Genomic DNA, 19,518 nt, shown 5'->3' with positions numbered 1-19,518 from the left:
ATAAGAAACATTCTGGAGAGTACAATAAGGATATCCTTAATGTTATATCCTCTAGACTGCAACCATGATGTGTTATGCTTAGTTTAATGGTCATACCATAAAAAATTAACATTTTTAGAGCTCAGTAAGTAAATTAAATTTTGATTTGTGTATGGTTTAAAGAAAAAACAATATGAGTATGTTTCTCACGAGTCATTTCGTCCCAAATAAATCAGTCTCACCGTTCTGATATAAGTGAGCTCGGTGTAACCAAAACTCCAAAAGGATTGGAAGAATGCTCTATGTCATTACAACAGCAATAAGGATCAGTCTCACAACATTCAAAACTCTTTTAAAATATGGCAGCATCTCTTATTTTGGCGAAAACACAACTGACTCCTCTTAACAAGCTGAGTTTTTCTGTCCACCATAGATTCGGACGATGGCCCTCCCGTAGAGAAGCTAATTATATACTTATATTATATAATTTTAGACTTTGAATCGGCGGAAATTTGAAGCCAGTGGTTATGGTAGTTATGTTCCCAACAATAGCTCTACGGCTCCGTCCCTTTTCTGATTTATCTATTACCTTGAATAGTATTTTGTTATGGAACTCACACTTTCGAATGATAGCTTTCCAATGAAAGAAATACTACTATATTTTGACAGTTTGTTTACAAGCAAAGATCTTGTTCACAGATTCGATAAAAGTTCGTATGACATACATACATACATACATATGTGGGATTTTCTTGGTGTATGAAACTATTATGCATGCAGCCTTTGGATATTTTTGTACGTATAATTATGATACAGAATGGCGTTTTCATACATATCAGCTTATTCTACTACTATTCTATTTAACTTTACTTAAGTCCTAAATGACACACTGGAGCATATAAAAAATCATTTTAATATAGAATTTACATTCGGTGTGAAAAATTAAATGAAAGGCATACGTTTAAGGATACACATAAAATGTGTTTTTAGTTATAAAACATCTCAACAAAAAGACAAACAATTAAAAAATGTGTATATAAAAATAGTGATGATAACATTACAGACATGTAGTCACTTTTCATTACATATCAAAGATAATATTATTGTGTCTTATCTGGCACACGTACATACATATATGTATTCTTAACTAATTACTTTGACTATAACTATAGCTGGGGCAGAGTAAAAAATATTTATCATTTTATTTAAAGTTTTCTGGCGTTTACGCTGCTAAGCCCCGGGAGTAACATTATATTGCTCATTCCTTATATATGCCTATGCAAATATGTATGTTTACTTGTTACTTATTACAATTGTGCAGAGCCGCAGTTGCTCATACGGTTTTGAATATCCATACAATATCTTCTACAATATACATATGTATATGTATATATAATGTATAAAAATTTTTGATTTCGCAAAATTAAAAATTATTGTAATACTTAGAAATTGCTTCACATACACTACAGCTACTACACATTAAATATGTGGATACCTACTGGACGAAACTGAGGTTCAAATGAAACAAAATAACACCTTTCTTCTATGAAATACGTAATATTGAATGCAAGCAGTGTGATAATGCGTATACCGTTAATATATAGACAAATATCTTATATAACTTAATAACTAGCGTAAGATCATTGTACATACATTTGATTGCATGAACGGACATTTTTTTGCTAAATATACTTATGTATGTATTTGATGTATGCTTTATGAGATGATGTCAGTTTACATGCTTATTACTTTTAAGAGGTTGTTTGCATTCTTTGTGTTACGAAAAGTTGAATTTGCAAACAATTTGGGAAAAGTTCACTGGATTTATGTAATACATTCATATTGTATGGCCTAAATGTTTCAATTAAAAATATAAGCTTTGTATAGGTATATATTAAAAACTTTAAATATGTTCGACAATCTATAAATTATCAAATGTGTACGATAACTCTCGTAATGTCACTATATGCATGTGTGTTTGTGTAGGATATACAACTAGGTGCTTGTGTGTTTTTACTCTAGACGAATGCCGAAACGAAGATGAATATGAATTATGTACTTCTATTATAAGCGTTATAGTAACCTAAATGTTGATCACTTAATTGTCTCTAATTGCACATTCCTTGATTTCCAAAGCGCGGATTAAATTTTTAGATATAGGTTGGAATTATTTCCAGAGTTTCTACTTTTACTTGTAATATACAATCTATACAATTTGTACAACGAAATTGTAACAAAATTAGAAAATATTCTATACTTAAGTTGTTTCTTACATTTACGAAAACATAACACCAAAAAAGATGACTCGTTCCTAAATGGTCAATCAATATACTAAAAATGTAAAATTAGTAAAATTGAAACGAGTCCTTAATATATATTTAAAGCAAAGAGTTTACCTTACGACTGATTTAATTGCCAATTTATTAAACACAGGACGGTGTATGAAACAATACACACACAAATATAGAAAACACGTAAAAAAGGGATTCGAGTTTATGCTTAACTAAATTTCATTGTTCTTATTTCATATTATTAGTAAGTTTGTAAATTTAATTCAATTGACACTCATTGAATTGATATAAAAAAGTATACTACCGTCCCGAGCAGGAGTACTTGGGGCTACGAGGTGCGCCAACTTTTATGTCAGTATGAAAAAGTGGAATTCGAAATTAAAAACGCAACCACCTGGTGAGACCAGTTAACATTGATTCTACGCACCGGAATTGACTCGGATTTCATCCGACCAAGGGCTGTTCTTTCGGCGATCTAACCCCGTTTGGATCGGTAAGTACTACTACTACCAGTTAACATTAAGAACCCTTTTTGCAGCTGTTGCATCGCTCCTCACAACTTCCTTCAAGAAATCAGCCTGTATCAGCCTTTCGAACGATTGCTTGACCTATTCCAACTAACCGATTCGATATCTCTATTAGCTTCAATCTGTAGCTCAATAAATTTGAGGTTAGTAGAACATGTCTGGCCAACTCAATTATCTAGGTAAATGCTATAATTTTTAAATGTTTATATATATGTATACCGACATAAAATGACTGCGCACCTTGTAGCATTTTCGGATACTAGCTTTTTCAATCAACGTCAATAGGGTCGAATGGCCTATTAAATTAAAAGTCAAGAAATGGCATCCGACTTTCTTAAACTCTCTTACTAGTTCGTTAATTCGAATCAATCTTCATTTTTTTCAGTCCAGTTCATTTATATTAGATTATTGATATTTATTAATTGCTGAAAGATATTAATTCACCATAAGAGTATGAGATTCCATCGGAGCAGCTGAATCATAGAGAGTATCCGTATCCTGAGTGGGTTCGCCTTGCAACTGACATTGATTCGAAAGCGTACCAGCACCGCAATCACAAAAAAAGCTGAATAGTTAAAAAACGAAATGTTTGCAATTAATTACAATAATAAATAAACACACACATACATACAAGTTAGCACTAACTATTTGAATGCTTTGCACGATTTGAACTTACCGGTCATGTCGTATGAACTCCACATCATGGCCTGCGTGACAATTCTTAATGCAATTGACACAAATCGCATTGCGGTCAGTAGTATTACATGTTTGACAACGATAGAAGTCATGCATTGGAAATGATGTATAACTGCTAATTTTGTATAGACACTGTCCTCCGGAGACTGCCTTTTCGACTTCGTCTTCGTTGTTGAATATATTATTGCCGCGTATAATGGGCTGAACACCGCTCGCTAAGCATAATCCACCGAATTTATTTTTAAATATTTGATTATGCTCTAATGTCGCAGTTGCATTGTTGGTGATTTCGACACCAGCTGCCTGACCATCGTAAATACGATTGCGTCTCAAAATTGGATGAGATTGGGTAGAGATGAGAACACCAGCCTGAGTATTACGGAAGATGTCGTTCTCTTCAAGGATACCTTTGCCACCATTGAAAATACAAATGCCGCCATCGCGTCCGTCATATATCTTATTGCGTTTCAATGTCGGATTTGAATCAGTTTTAATCCACACCCCAGCCATTGCATTATCAAATATTTCATTTTGCTCTAATAAACCGAGACCACCATTGTAAACTAATACACCACCGTTTTGTCCGCCCCAAATTTTGTTTCCACGTATGACGGGATTGCTGCCAGTACGTATTTGTACACCCGAGTACAGGTGGTTGAAGATGTCGTTGTCCTCAAGTTTTCCATGACCATTATCATAGAAATATACACCCACCTACAACAAGACAGGTTATGAATTAAGCCGATTTCGATTCAGGTTCCAAATGACACAGTAAATTTAGTATGCCGTAAAATAACATGAACGGACACACAATATTATTTAGACGGGGCTATAGGAAGTGGGGTTTAAATGAATGGAATGTGGAGAATGTGGAAGAAATTTATTCGGTGCGGAATAAGTGTTTTGTTTACCCTGATCTGTATTCATTCGTTTTAATTCTATTTTCTATAAACTATTATGATAAATTTTAAATCTTCAGTTTCAAAAATGAAAGATAACAGAAAAAACGTAACTTCGGTTGTCAAGTAGCTATGATACCCTACAAATAATCAAGTTGTTCATAAAAGGATTGGACTTTGATCGTTCAATATGTATGGCTTCCATATCTTAAAAATTGAAGGACTACTTTTTTGACAAGTGTTAACGAACATAGAAATGATTCGGGGGCAGTACCTATATCTGTTGTCTTATGTCGATATATCTAACCAAATATGATATCTGGAAATTTGATCATTTTGAGGTTATAGTGTTAAATTGTGTTGTTGGTCTAAATTATCCATATTATAGTTTACCATTTAAAAAGCCAAGCATGGTAATATACTATTTACTAAACTGGGTCACTCACCTGTTTTCCAGAATGTATGCGATTTCGGCGCAAAACTGGAGTACTGCCTGTTGTTATCCAAACACCTGCCAGAGTGTTGGAATACACTTCGTTTTCTTCAATAAGACCTTGACCCTTTTCATGTACGTATATACCCCCATGTTGGCCGTGATGGATTTTATTATGACGCACTATCGGATCACTATTCGTTCGTATCTGTATACCAGCCAAAGCATTCCCATATATATTATTATGTTCGATGAGACCACGACCTTCTCCAAATATATATACACCTCCTTGATGTCCATTATATATTTCATTCTTGCGTATAGTGGGATTACTATTTGAAGTTATCCAGACGCCTAATTTAAAATAAAACCATGTTAATTTAAATATTTATATGACATATATGATCCATGCCCACATAGATTATTTTGTTTACCTGCAAAATTATTTGAATGTATGCGATTCTCAATAAACTGCCCCAAACCATTCTCATGCACATAAATTCCGCCGGTTTGCCCATGATGAATCTCGCATTTGACTACAGTAGGGTTTGCACCTGCTTTGACCTCAAAACCCGCAATGCGATTGTTATGTATATCGTTTTTCTCAAAGTAACCCTATAAAGGAAATTCGATAAGTATTTATGAACTATCATTACAATAATTTTCTAAACAGGTTGTGAGTTTAGTAAAATTTTTAAGTGGTATTCATGTGACAAAGACTGGAATTCAGTTATGTATGTGATGTTTCGATTGTGTGCATTTATTTACAATTCTACTTTATACTCACCATTCCATTTTCAAATGTAAATATGCCTACATCGCGTCCATGATGAATATGATTCTCGCGCATAATAGGACTGGCAAAGTTCTTCACCCATATTCCTGCCAAAGCATTGCGACTTATTTCATTGTGCTCATAAGTTCCTTGAGCGTAGTCCGTTACATATAGACCAACATTCTCACAATCGCTTATATCGCAGTTGCGTATGACAGGATTAGCATTAACACCACTAACACAAACAGCTGCGCCCACAACCGATGAGCTACGTATAATGCAGTTATCTACTGTTGGTGAGCAATTCTCCCCAATATCCAAACAATAATGTTTATGATGAGACACTGTGGATGTGACATCAGGGGAGAACTTCAGCGTCAAATACCCAACATAAGCATATTTGGCACCTTCTACAAACATCATAGTGGAACCGGCTTCGCGTTCTAATATGACGGATTCGGCCACATTTCCAGATGCTGCACCAATCAAAGCTACATCCGATTCTATATACAAATATTCGCCTTTGTAATGACCAGCATGTAAGAAGATAAGTGGCCCTGGATGATCGGCGGGTTGTATATTTTCTTCATAAATGTTCGCTACTGCACTAACATTACTACCACAATTGCTTGAATTAGCAATACTTCCAGATGCATTTGAGCTGCTTGAACTTGCAATGGCCGCAGCTGCGGCACGTTCTTCAGGATAGTCCAATGCTCCTTGTATTGTATTGAAGAATAATATACTACGGCCGGGGTACTTTTTATCCTATAAAAGTAAGGTTACAAAATTAACAAATTATAAACAATCTTAATTTGCAAGAAAAAAATATTGGTACCTGAAAACCTGCACGAACGTGTACGCCACGGTAAAGTTGCCGGAAACTCTCTTTCCATGGATTGGTAAACTCAGATTCTTCTGGTTTTTCAAAGACGAATTTACATAGTTCAGAATTAAATAGTGGCATATCGTATTCGAACACGGACTGATACAATCGTTTCCACAATTCGGTATCGTTAGCGATAGTGTTAAAACGTTTACAAACAAGTGACAACCGACACAAATCCTGCTCTAGAAGATACGAAAATATTGCGAGCAGGACCTCGTCGGGCATTTCGTATTGCAAGTATTGAGCTGCAGTTGGACCTGTTAGCATGCTGCTGCCTGTACAGGCAGCCATGCAGGGCACTTCTGCAGTTTGTGCATACAAACGTCGTGATCGTTTGCGAGCTGGTAACATAAAATTATTGTCTTCAATTCCGCCAATCGGAAGATCACTGCAATGCTGTTGTGGTATTGAACTGTGCACTGTAGGCGATGGGCCTAATAGTGCACCAGTAGTAGTTGAATTTACAGGAAAAGTGGCACTAGTTAATGGCGTATGCACAATTGCTGATGATGAGGATGATGATGATGGCATAACGGAGATGGAAGCGGGATTGCAACTTCCTCCCAGATGAGGCGGTGAGCCACAGGAAACTGATTGCGAGCTGCTATTGTTGGTGTTTGGAGCTGCAATATTGCTGCTGCTGGCTGTAGAAACTATTGCAGGAGGAGATGAAAGAATAGCAGAAGTGCTGGTGTTACACCAATGCTCATGTCCATTAGCAGGCATTTTGCGTCGAAGATCATATGGTGATTGATGTGTACTATTGGTCGCAGACGCAGAAGTAGATGCAGTTGCATTTGATAAGGAGTTGCACAATACCGAATTTGAATAATGTGAATTACAATCTGCAAATGTTAGTAAAAAAATTATAATCAGTTAATCTTTCCCACTAAAATTAATTATTTTGAATTATTTTGGTACTTACTGCTTGTATGATTTACAATACTAGAAGTATTGGTACTATTATGATTTGAACTACTTGACGGACCTAAATTAAAAATACATTTCAATAAGGTTCAGATTTATATTTTACAAATCGATAATTACCTGGACAAGGACTACTCGATGCAGAATCCACCAGATGACCACCCACAAAACCTCCTCCTGCATTAAAACCTGACGATCCTATTATATTATTAGAACAAGAAGCTCCAAGTATGTTTTTTGAGTTGACTACGCCAAAGGAGCAAGGACCTGAAATACCGCTGGACGTAGAAGGCCCTGAATTTGATGATTGTGAACAGGATGCCCCAGACACATCCACAAACATTTCTGATGAAACTGCACCAGCAGCTGTTGACGCTGCTGCTGCTGCTGACGATGTGCTCACTACAATTGCAGCTGATTGCGATGATGTATCACCAGAAGAACATGATGCGACTGATGATGTCGAATGAGGATTTGTTTGAATTGATGATGAGTCTTGTGGAGCAGGCGAAATATTTGAATTTGTAATATTGTCATTATTTTGAAGGGAAGATGAACCGGCGTTAGAACTGGAATTTGCTCCAGAATGTGAGGCAGAACTTGGTCCGGGAATGTTTTGCTGCATAGGATCCATTATGTTACCTAAAAGAAAACATTATATTATTTTTTCCTTTACTTTTATTGCACTACTAACCGGATGGACGATTTGGTAAAGCTATGCGATTGACACCTTTTCGACGGGAACGGCGCACGTATGAACGTGACGATGTAAAGGAAGCGCTGGGCATTTTTCTTTTATAAATTATATTATTATTTTTGAATTGGTAATAAAAGTTGTTACAATTTTTTTTTTTTTTTAAATATGCTATGTAATTAATACACAAGTTACAAATAAATAAGTGAACTTGTGCAAATACATTAACCCAAGACCAATTTTCTTTGTTTGAGTTTACTTATGTATATTATTTTTTTGTACACTACACTCGTTTCATTCTACATATAGCACATTTTTTATTTAATTTTAATAAGTCGTTTAGCAATCCACATTATTTTAAGTCACTGCCGATTTCTCAGTTTATCCTTACAAATTGCGACCGAGTCAAAGGGAAAGGGTTTAGACCAGCTCGATTAGAACGCCATTTTCGGTAATCGCAGTCGCCTTTTCCACTTGGATTTTTTAGCTGACAGCAGTCACTGTTAATTCCACTTCCACTTTTTCTTCTTTATTGTATATTACCACCATCGGTACCTTCGCTTTTGTTTTCGTTTTAATAGACATTGAATTTTACGCTGTACCCCGGCCAAGCACTTATCGAAGTAGTACAACCATATTCAAGCTGATGGATTTGCATCCATTTCTTTCATACTTATATTATTTGAAGCCAGTTCGCCTCTATACAGGATTTTTCAATCGGTTTTCCCTACAAGCTTAGTAAAATTTATATTGACCACTGAAACATAAATTTGTTCTCCATTTTTTATATTTTATAGAATACGCAATCTTCACTAATGTTTTAAAATTACTACAACAAAAATTACAGTTCAGTTTAGTTAGTTTTTATTCCTTAAAATAGTTTTATTTTTAGTTTAATTGGCACAGAAAAATTTCACGCACTAGTATTTTGTCCGTACACGAGCTGAGAGAGAGTCGGCGCTCTTCGAAAACGGTATACAACTTTGAACTGTCACAACAGTTGTAGCTGTCAACAGTCTAAGATTGCCTACGCTATATGAAAATGTATTATGCATGTATTATTTTATATAAAATATTTATCCAATAAACCCTTTCATCGTGATAACTATGGTATTTTAGAAGGACATGTATCGCATTTGATCGAACTTTTTTTATTTTAAGTTTTTGCATTTTTCTAAATTTATCCCAGCCCACTAACGGTTACACTACTGGTTAACTATCACAAATATAGCCGAAATTTAAAACTAAATTGTGGCACTTTTTATTTTCCAAAAAAGCAATTGTAAGTACAAAAGCCAGTGCACGACACACTCCGATCGTAAAAATCAAACATTTTCGCCAACATGGATTCGTATGAATCAGTAAATCTCACTTGTGCTCGCACCGATCGAACAAAAATTTATGTAATTCATACTAACAATGGGATCCGCTGTCAAGGATATGCGGATTACATTGCTATTTTAGCTAGTTGCAAATTAGTGGATACTCTCTGTGATATCGTACAAAGGGGATTCGATTTTTTCATTGGGGTTGGATTGAACAACAACCGCACGAAAACGACCATCGTCTCGTTCACTAGGCGTAGGTCCCTGTCCAAGCTCAGGAACTTATCCCTTGGCGGCAGAGAGATAGAGATGACTAATGTGGCGAAATAAACGGGCTCCACTCTGTATTCCTCTCACCGGTGGAAGCAGCATGTCGAACTGTCCGTAGTTTCAGAAAACTTGTCGCATTTAATTGCGGAGTGCCCGATGTACTCGGACATTAGGGATCTGGGTAGTATGGGGATTAGCTGGACTGATGGACGATTAGATGTTAGTGGTGTGATCTCCACTAGCCGGAATACCAAACAGTTAGGGTCGTTTGCGCGTTTTTTAGTTTTTTGTATGACTGGTGTGTGTAAGTGATGTATGTATATGGTCCAACCCCAGCTCAACTGGTAGTAGTTTCGGCTACGAGGTCTGACCGGAGACTTAATTCTGGTACCACGGGGAGCAGGAGCCCTTGGAGGTAACTCCAACCTGCTCATGCGGACTGGCCCCTCGGGGAGTAACGTGGTGGTTGTGGTTGAAACCCAAATCGCGGGAAGAACTGACTTTGTCAGTTGAATGTAGAGTTGCATTGCAATCGGGTGCCGGACCCAAAGCACGGCAGAGGTTTTAGATGGGCCTCGAACCCGACCAAGGTGGTTAGTGTGTCCATTCCACACTGCCAATTGGTACTGAAAATGCTTAGCATTCTCAGGGCGCTGATCAACGCATTGATTTGATCCGCTGTGCTTTTGAGCGCCGTGGAGTAAGGTTGTCGTCAGCAGGTACCCACGTAAAACACACCGGACGTTGTCCGTAGTCGAGACTACCAAAGCACTTATGGTATGCAATCGCCTTGCCGGGAAATCTTGTAGCTACAAGCCACGGGATGAGTTCAAATCCGGGTGACTGTATGTCTCCGTCTGTTCTAACTTAAGTAAAAATTAAGATATCTTGATGATACTTTGTGTACATATTCCTTTGCACCATAAGAAGTTTGGAATTGTAGAAGGACATTATCGGACCACTGTCACGCCCATTAAACGCTATTAATTCAAAAAATTTGACACAACGAATCACATTAAAGAGGGACATTTGTGGTTTGAAAATCTTTGACAAGTGGGCGTGGCCTCGCCCTAATAAGTGTAATGTATATAACTTCCGAACAAATGAAGCTATATCACCCGAATTTAAACCGAACTAATATCATTTATACACTTGGGAAGGTGACAAATTTTGAAAATGGGAGTGTCACCGCCCACATTTATGTGAAAATCCATATCTCGGGACATTCTCGACCGATATCAACCAAATTTGGTATATAACACACATCAAAGTGTATGAAATCGGAATACAGCCACGCCTTTTTCTATCTAACATAATTCAATACTGCATCTGATACTTTCATCTGAATACTTCAGACATGTTATATGCTTCTGTTTGTAAAATAACGTTACTATTTTACATAGTGAGGGCAACACTACAATGTCGTTGGCAAAATTAGAAATTGTTTTAATCTAGCGAAAACTTCTAGCCTGCTGCCGTGAAGACATCGCGGGTCAATTAATGCACCATCAAAATCTAATTTTTCAACGATCAGCTTTGGCGCCATGTTAGTCAGGTATGCGCAATATCAAAACCATGGGCATGAGGGATTTTTGATGCTCTGAACACAAAACGACGACAGACGACAAACGACATCTGTCAAATATTACACACGTTCTTATGGACACTTATTTTGACGACGACACGAAAACACGACTGTAGGCCGACAGTTGTCATTCTCGCTAACTCCTATTTGCCAAATACAGTAGAACGACAGTAGAATGGAAGAAGAGAGATGAGGAAGAGTGGTGATGCCACTAATATGTAAAATGTAAAATTATTCACAGCTCTTACAAACTTGACGTTATTTTACAAATAAAAGCATAAAATAGCTCTATTATATCATTTGTAATAACAATTGATAATTTAAAACAAAAATATATACCTATTTACTTATTTTTTGCATAAAAAATTTAACTTTGAACAAAATATTAAAATTTCATTGAAGTGCAAGGTATTAGTATGGCCACAACGTTGTGTACACGCAAAATGGACAGCTGTGTTGTTTTGTTTTCATTTCACTTTCGTACTCTCGTTTGTCGTTTGTCGACTGTCGTCGTTTTGTGTTTAGTGGGTCAGTATATGACAGTAATTTGCCACTGCTGCTTTATTTTCATTCTTCAGAGAAATTTGTCATATGACCCATTCACAATGGTAAAATTTGTCTGTAATGTGTAACCCAGACCTTATACGACCAATAAATTGCTTTCAAGTTGCAATACACTCACACTTTTCTACTGCCATAACCCCCCTGCTAGGAAGTTATTTGTTAGAAAACATGTAAGCGACTTGTTCACTTTTACATATATTAAACTGGCAAATCCCTTGCACAGTGCACGAATTTGTTATACCATGTTCAGAGCGAAAATTTAAAAGATTAGATTACATTTAAGCATTTCATAACCCAACAGTGTTCTCACTGCCGTTAGAAAGATCAAAAAACAGCTGTTATTGCCTTTCATTGAAGTCACATCGCTTAATGTTTATCAAAAGAAAAGATTGTCATAGTATTTTCAAATAAAAGCCGTCTTTTTTTCAAATATTTTCCATATAATAGAAATAGTGGACGCATATTTTCATTTGTTAAGTCGATTTTCAGGTGAAATTAGATTCATTGCTTTAAAAAAAATTTCTTTGCTTACATTTTTTCCCCTTTGTAGTGCCTAAATCAGCTGTGATAATGTAATAGATTTCCAATGCTGACAAGTAGATGGCGCAAAATCAGAGTCGCACAGAGAGATTTTGCGTGGATCAGTTTCAAATCATTTCAATGAAGTGATTTGGAACTGTAATTTTTGTATGGCGAAATCTTGATAAATTTATAAGATTAGTAGGATAACCCACTCAACAGACGAAATCGTGTGATTAAGTGTCGGTCTGAACATGGTATTACAGTTTTTTGTTAAGAATGAATGCAGTGGGTGCGCCAATTCACAATAGTTATTCACAATAAATTGACCGAATCAGCCGTTCATATATCACTCGATTCTGCAATCTTGCAAGAGCAAGAGAATACCTCTATTAATATTTCGATAAGCTTGATTGTGGATAGCTTTTCTCTCTCTTACTTGCGCTTTCGTCCACTCGAGAGTAAATTGAAGTACAAATTTAGCAGTGTTGGTAAACAACGGGAAATGTTTAAATAAGGGTATTCGCTTGCTCTGGCAAGATTGCAGATTGCAAAAATACTATAAATATATAGGGCACGAGAGCACCCATTGCAGAATCTAGTGATATATGAACGGCTGATTCGGCCAATTTATTGTGAATGACTATTATGTATGGCTGTTGTAATTTGGCGCACCTTCTGCATACATTTTTAACAAAAAAAACTGTAACAAATCTTTAAAATTCAAATAGAAATTATAAAATCTATTTAAAACTTACCTTTCTCAACAATTTAACCACGTAGTATTTTTTATTTAAAATGGCGGCTAAAACAGGGTTACAATTATATTTTTGCGTGATATCGCACGCAAATATACATGGGTTTTGGTCTGACATATTTTACAACCATTGCAAATAATTTTCTGCGTGTGTTTGTTGTTGTGCCGGTGCACCAGGAGGAAATATATGCAATTCTTGCACCGTGCAAGGGTTTTGCAAGAGCAAGAGAATACCCCTAATGTATTTATGCAATCTGTTCTCTGCGTTTTGCAGGGACAATTTTTTCTTTCAAGTCGAATGACAAGTTGACGGTCAAGTTAAAACAGCTTATAACATAGTTCTGGAAACAAGCTTCAATTTTTCATTCTTTCGCAATTTTTTGTAGGCTTCATACATTTACAATATGTTCGGATATTAAAATTTTATCATCATTATACCGCAAAAATTAGGTACCTAAAATGAAAATAAAACAAATGAAAGAGAATGCTTAAAATGGGTTGACTCGAAATGCATGTGGGAACGGAACAGACAACTCCAAGAAAGGAAGTTGTCGATATTGCGCAGCGAAAGTTTCTGCGTGTGAACTCACACTAATAGAAATAGTATATTTACAATTATTTCACAGTGTGACCATGGTATAAGGGTTGAGACAACATATCCTTCGTGACTTCGTTACCTTCGTTTTTGGAAATATACAGTTTTATCAGAGATATCCTTGGTTTTATTCTAAAATTTGTTGTCAGCAAAAGACGTCATCTGCTAATCGCTTGAAAATTAAATACACAAATCGTTGTTGCGTTTACTTCATATAAAGAAATAATATGTCGGACTGGGGAGAAGAAAACTGGGATGATGAGACACAAAACGTAGTTAAAGCGCCCGAAACTCGGAAAAGTTACCAAAATAATCACTATAACACAGGTAGTAATGGTCGGAGAAATAGTTCAAATCAACATCAATACTCGGAGACGTCCAGAAAACGAACCTCTCAAGTACAAAACTACAGAGAAAAAATAAATATTCCACATGACTGCGTTGGACTGATTATAGGTCGCGGAGGATCCAATATACAACGCATTCAAAACAATTACAATGTGCGAATAGATCTGGATAAAAGAACTGGCTCAGCCTCGATTGGAGGGCAAAATGAAGCAGATGTAAAAGATGCTTATAATTATATAGAACGTCAGTTGAATTCAAGTTCAAGAAATAACAATAGTAATGGTCATAGCAAACAGACCGACTTCATGTATAACGTAGAACAACAAGAGGAAATAATTAATAAAAATGATAAAGATATTCCGAATGAGGATGCTCCAATCGATTGGGAAGCTATGGTGAAAAAATCGGTAAGCAGATTTAATTAACTGTAATTAGAGTTAAAACTAATTGATCAATATACATTTCAGAAAGAAGCAAGTGCAAGACGTTGGGCACAATTGCCCCCCTTGACAAAAAATTTCTATTTAGAAGATTGTGAAGTTACAAATTTAACTACCGAAGACGCACAACGTATACGAAAGGAAAACAATAACATAACAGTCGCACGTGTATTTAAGGAAGATGGCGTTCCAGAAGATATTCCAAATCCGATTTGGAAGTTTGAGCAGTGTTTTGCAGCTTATCCCGATTTGTTAGAGGAAATACACAAACAAAAGTTTGCGAAACCATCGCCCATTCAATCACAAGCATGGCCAATTTTATTAAAAGGAGAGGATATGATCGGTATTGCCCAAACCGGTACCGGTAAAACACTAGCTTTCTTGTTGCCTGCCATGATTCATACTGAGTACCAAAGTACACCGCGTTCAGAGCGCGGCGGACCCAATGTACTGGTCCTTGCGCCAACACGCGAACTGGCTTTGCAGATTGAAAAAGAAGTCCATAAATATTCATTCCGCGGCATGAAAGCGTGAGTATTTTAAAGTCTAATTTTCTTAGTAATTTGTTTCCGAATTTAACGTTATGAATACTTTTAGCGTATGTGTATATGGCGGAGGGAACCGCCGTGATCAAATAAACAACGTCCAAAGTGGTGTTGAAATAATCATTTGTACTCCAGGTCGCCTTAATGATTTAATCGAAGCCAATGTCATTGATGTGTCTAGTGTTACTTATTTGGTACTGGATGAAGCAGACCGTATGTTAGATATGGGCTTTGAACCACAAATACGTAAAGTGTTGCTAGATATACGCCCCGATAGGCAAACAGTTATGACAAGCGCTACCTGGCCCCCAGGAGTTCGACGCCTGGCACAAAGTTACATGAGTAATCCTATACAAGTATGCGTGGGTTCACTAGATTTGGCAGCCACACACACAGTTAAGCAAATTATCGAAATAATGGACGAAGGGGATAAATATTTTGCCGTAAGATATTCTATTTACATATACGGGATTCATTTACTAATATAAAACGTTTTTTTTTTACTATAGATTCAAAGTTTTTTAAAAAATATGCAAAAAAATGATAAAGCTATAATATTTTGTGGAAAGAAGACGCGAGCTGATGATTTGTCCAGCGATTTAACAATTGAAGGACATATGTGTGCCGCCATTCATGGTTCCCGAGAACAGGTATTAGATATATTTATTTCTTTAATTTACATCCAATAATCCATGATTTATCTGTTTTATAGTCTGATCGCGAGCAAGCGATTGCAGATATAACCTCAGGATATATTAAGATATTAATTGCTACAGATGTTGCTTCCAGAGGATTAGATATCGACGATATAACGTAAGTATTTTTTACTCGCATTGACTACTTCTTTAATTAAAGTTCTTTAATATTTTAGACATGTGATCAATTTTGATTTTCCTCGTAACATTGAGGAATATGTGCACCGCGTTGGTCGAACCGGTCGTGCTGGCCGCACCGGAACGTCTATAAGTTATATTACTCGTAGTGACTGGGGTGTTGCCAAGGAATTAATAAGTATTCTGGAAGAAGCTGATCAAGATGTTCCATCCGAACTTCGTGAAATGGCTGCCCGTTTCAAATCGATGAAGGATCGGCGTGCAAACGAATTATCGCAATGTAATTTCCGTGATCGAAATGGAGCCGGAAGTCGCGGATACAATGGAGGTTTTCGTGGTGGTAACGGTGGCGGACGCTACTGAACAAATTAATCACTTTCGCACAAAATATCATTTTTATTGAATTTTTACATACCTCTATATGAATTGAAACGTGGACTTTTTTGATTTGATTTTTTATACAATGTTGTATTGTATGCAAGTGATCGAGATGCTATCGTTAATAAAAATTACTTTTTCTGAAGTAAAATTAGATTTTTAATAGGCAAAATTATATAAAATCTAACGGTAAGCATAAGTTTTGTTTCAATTACGACTATTTAGAATCGATAATATAAAATAATAATTATGGTTATAATGGATGTTTGGTGTATATATATATTTTTGATTTTTTCAATTCTTATTAACAATCTATATGTGTAAGATCAAGGTCTTCATTCCATGCACTCTTTTCCGCTTGCATGCTGTTGTAAGTACTCTCTTGAGTTTCAGCTGTGTTCCAGAGCTCATCATCTTCATCGGCGTTCATAACCTGTGCATTTTCGGGGCCACCACGCCTATTCCTATTAGCTTGTTTTGTATTACTTAATTTTTTAGTGGATCGATTACCCATCACATTTTGACTTTCTTCAAAATATTGATTCGGGTGGTGAACTCCAAGTTCTACAGGTGAATCATGCATTATCTGGAAATATTTTCCACATGCAAGCTGATAATGGCCTTTTGATACATAGCCCATGACTTCTTGGACATGTGCCGAAGACAAGCCATATGATGCAAGTTTCACTTTCAACATACTTGCGTCATTTGTTTTATAAGGACATCCACGACAATCATCCTGGACTGCGTTTTCTTGGATTATCTTAAGGCATGAATAAGGTGTATAACTGATCATTGAACCCTTTTTGCCGTAATTGTGATATATGTTATATTCGTAACGCTTCGTAAATTGTTCAGCATCGATTTTCTTGGTAAATTCTTCTCGGAAAAACCGCAGACTATCCTCCAAAGTAACACCAATTCCTTTAAGGAAAAGACCATACTGCATTCGTCCGCCGTGCTTAAGATGATGATTTGTACGCAGATATTCATGGCAACCGCGCATGCATATTGGAAATGATTTTTTTGAAAGCTGGTCCAAAGATTCAGGTGACACAATCCCTTCTTTATTGAGGGCATAATCTTTACCTGTATATGAAGTATGTAACGATTTCAGTAAATGAAATATGCGTTCATCTGCTTCCACCTCTCGTATTAGCTTTTGCGCAGATTGCAAACCATGTTCAATTTCATTGAGCTGAATGACGGCTATAATTGAAACAAAATCATGTGTGTTTACATATGCAAATCCATTTTTCAAATAACATCGACGTGTTCGTACTAAATCCAAAACTTGTGTAAAAGGTACTTTGTAAAAATCCAGCATTTCAATTTTGGATATACTTTGACCGACGGTACTCTCGTATAATCCATCTTTAACTGAATCTTTTTGGGAATCGTTCAGTGGGACATACTCTAGTTTATTCAATTCAAGAAAATGCTTGATGTCAGTGCTGCTCATTGATGAAAATTTATATTTGAAAAGTTCCATTTCACGCGTCAGAAACCAACTGTTTAAAATTAGATATTAAAAATTAGCTTTATTTTATTCCTATTTTTTTTAATATACACACCGCTTCAGTTCTTCAGTGCGACAGTATGCCAACCGCAGAATAAAATGTGAAATATAATCACGTCGCCTTGCTTGCAATTCTTGTTCATATTTGTTACTATCCGTTGACGGATTTACGCTGTTACCCATACAAAGCCGCAGGTAACCTCTAAGACCTTCTCGATTCAGCTCCGTATTGACTGATTCTTTCCATTCATCTGATAAAAAACGAAGGTTTTTAGAATTTGCTTGCTCCAGAATGCGTAGTACTTTCAGTCGTTCCAGAGCCAAGTCTTCGAATTCGTTAATTTTTATGTCTTCAATCGGTGGAGTTCGGTAAAGTGCAACATTATGTGGGTACTTTATTTCTAGATTTTCGTACTGTGGTTTGCGAACTACTCGTGCACGCGTTTTTCGGCGAAAATCCATTTCAATAACAACTTATTATTTATAATATTTATACAATCCTATTCGATATTCACATTAACCAAAATCGCTCGGTAATTAAAGGTTTGTAGATTGGGCGCGCATTTTGACAGTTAGTGAGATTGTTTACATTCTCATAGTTTAATGTCACCATAGCTGAGACTTTTGTGTGCAAACAGTATTCCTCATTTCTACCAGGCAATAACTGTTGCCTGGTATCTTTATAGCCAAATATAACCACATTTGTATACACAATAAACGTATTTTTAAACTTACAAACTCATGGTTTATTTCTAAACATGATTCAATTATGGAAAGTTGTGTCGATAGGAAACTTGTTAGTTTTTTTTTTGTTTTTCTCGTCATTCTTCCGTTTACATTTTGATGATTTTGTGTTCTTTGAAATCTATTTTATCTGTTGAAATTGTGGAAAATTTTCATTTTTGAATCATAAAAACAAAATAAAAAAGCTAACGGTAGATTATGACATAATGGATTCAATTACTTTCGACAAATTGTTGTCTTTGGGCTATCAACACAACCTTGTTATTTTTCTCTCCAACACAGCGTTGCTAATAGTAATATATTCTATTATATTTTGTAGTAATTAAAAAATGAACTTGAACTTATTTAAAATAATCTTAAACTAACTTATTCATAAAAAGTTATACTATTTTTAATTATATAGATTTAGTTTTGGTATTTTCCTTTATAAAAAATTATAACTGAAAATCTAGATGTGTGCAAAATCTTTTATACTTTCATATTTATTGATCAGATGTGATAAAAAGACAACAACAACTACCTTGGCACTACGGAAGGGCGACATGTCGGTGACTAAATGAAGCATAAGGCAGAGAACGTAGAATTATAATTGTGTTAAAATACCGCCTCTAATTTGACAGCTTTCGAGTAATTTGACGTAGAAGAAATTAAAAAACAAAGGAAAGTGAGAATATTGAATTCATTTGAAATTGGCGCCTTTTAGTCTGAAATCATTTTAACAAAAATATTATTTTCCATAAAAATAATGCGTATTCTTAATTCGTGCATATTGGAATTACGTGAGGTAAGTCCTTACTTACATACATATGTATTTCATTCAGAACACATATTTGTCGTTAAATAGCACAAAGGTAGAAAATTTCTATGCGATCTAAAATTTGAAAAGTCATCAGATGAGAGATTTAATACAGAAGAACAGCGGGACTTCCGTTGGTTAGATAGATCAGATTGGAAAACATTTGACGCTCAGTTGGATAAGACCATTA

The 19,518-nt window shown here is 35.8% G+C and overlaps 3 protein-coding genes and 1 long non-coding RNA gene across 4 annotated transcripts; 2 read left to right on the top strand and 2 right to left on the bottom strand.

The window, feature by feature from the left end:
• Positions 1 to 599: 599 nt before the first annotated feature.
• LOC105232529 (F-box only protein 11) lies at positions 600 to 9,082 on the bottom strand. Its single transcript, XM_011214235.4, has 9 exons — positions 8,111 to 9,082; positions 7,537 to 8,058; positions 7,415 to 7,477; positions 6,439 to 7,334; positions 5,613 to 6,368; positions 5,260 to 5,440; positions 4,839 to 5,179; positions 3,474 to 4,207; positions 600 to 3,362 (listed from the first exon to the last, which is right to left on the bottom strand). The coding sequence occupies exons 1-9, from the start codon at positions 8,202 to 8,204 to the stop codon at positions 3,233 to 3,235; spliced, it is 3,717 nt and encodes a 1,238-aa protein (XP_011212537.2). The 5' UTR covers positions 8,205 to 9,082; the 3' UTR covers positions 600 to 3,232.
• A 4,670-nt stretch (positions 9,083 to 13,752) lies between these two features.
• Positions 13,753 to 16,420, top strand: LOC105232528 (probable ATP-dependent RNA helicase DDX43). The gene is made up of 6 exons (XM_011214233.4): positions 13,753 to 14,480; positions 14,541 to 15,043; positions 15,111 to 15,501; positions 15,568 to 15,708; positions 15,771 to 15,871; positions 15,930 to 16,420. The coding sequence occupies exons 1-6, from the start codon at positions 13,953 to 13,955 to the stop codon at positions 16,252 to 16,254; spliced, it is 1,989 nt and encodes a 662-aa protein (XP_011212535.2). The 5' UTR covers positions 13,753 to 13,952; the 3' UTR covers positions 16,255 to 16,420.
• A 95-nt stretch (positions 16,421 to 16,515) lies between these two features.
• Positions 16,516 to 18,597, bottom strand: LOC105232527 (DNA primase large subunit). The gene is made up of 2 exons (XM_011214232.4): positions 17,844 to 18,597; positions 16,516 to 17,780 (listed from the first exon to the last, which is right to left on the bottom strand). The coding sequence occupies exons 1-2, from the start codon at positions 18,248 to 18,250 to the stop codon at positions 16,574 to 16,576; spliced, it is 1,614 nt and encodes a 537-aa protein (XP_011212534.2). The 5' UTR covers positions 18,251 to 18,597; the 3' UTR covers positions 16,516 to 16,573.
• Positions 18,598 to 18,712: 115 nt separating this feature from the next.
• Positions 18,713 to 19,512, top strand: LOC125776251 (uncharacterized). Its single transcript, XR_007421542.1, has 3 exons — positions 18,713 to 18,825; positions 19,026 to 19,316; positions 19,377 to 19,512. It is a non-coding gene; the product is annotated as an uncharacterized LOC125776251 (long non-coding RNA).
• The last annotated feature ends 6 nt before the right edge of the window (positions 19,513 to 19,518 follow it).

This window comes from Bactrocera dorsalis, chromosome 2 (assembly GCF_023373825.1).
Source record: "Bactrocera dorsalis isolate Fly_Bdor chromosome 2, ASM2337382v1, whole genome shotgun sequence".
Taxonomy (NCBI): Eukaryota; Metazoa; Arthropoda; class Insecta; order Diptera; family Tephritidae; genus Bactrocera; species Bactrocera dorsalis.
Note: the sequence above shows the minus strand (reverse complement) of the source record. Positions and strands in the feature narration are given on the sequence as shown.

Excerpts from the sequence above, each read along its gene's own strand:
- LOC105232529 (XM_011214235.4), bottom strand. The coding sequence starts at position 8,204 with ATGCCCAGCGCTTCCTTTACATCGTCACGTTCATACGTGCGCCGTTCC. Across the intron at positions 7,478-7,536 it reads ATCGAGTAGTCCTTGTCCAG|GTCCGTCAAGTAGTTCAAAT; the intron begins GTAATTATCGAT and ends TTTTTAATTTAG. Across the intron at positions 7,335-7,414 it reads TATTGTAAATCATACAAGCA|ATTGTAATTCACATTATTCA; the intron begins GTAAGTACCAAA and ends TAACATTTGCAG.
- LOC105232528 (XM_011214233.4), top strand. The coding sequence starts at position 13,953 with ATGTCGGACTGGGGAGAAGAAAACTGGGATGATGAGACACAAAACGTA. Across the intron at positions 15,502-15,567 it reads AAGGGGATAAATATTTTGCC|ATTCAAAGTTTTTTAAAAAA; the intron begins GTAAGATATTCT and ends TTTTTACTATAG. Across the intron at positions 15,709-15,770 it reads TTCATGGTTCCCGAGAACAG|TCTGATCGCGAGCAAGCGAT; the intron begins GTATTAGATATA and ends TCTGTTTTATAG.
- LOC105232527 (XM_011214232.4), bottom strand. The coding sequence starts at position 18,250 with ATGGATTTTCGCCGAAAAACGCGTGCACGAGTAGTTCGCAAACCACAG. Across the intron at positions 17,781-17,843 it reads CGCACTGAAGAACTGAAGCG|TTGGTTTCTGACGCGTGAAA; the intron begins GTGTGTATATTA and ends AATTTTAAACAG.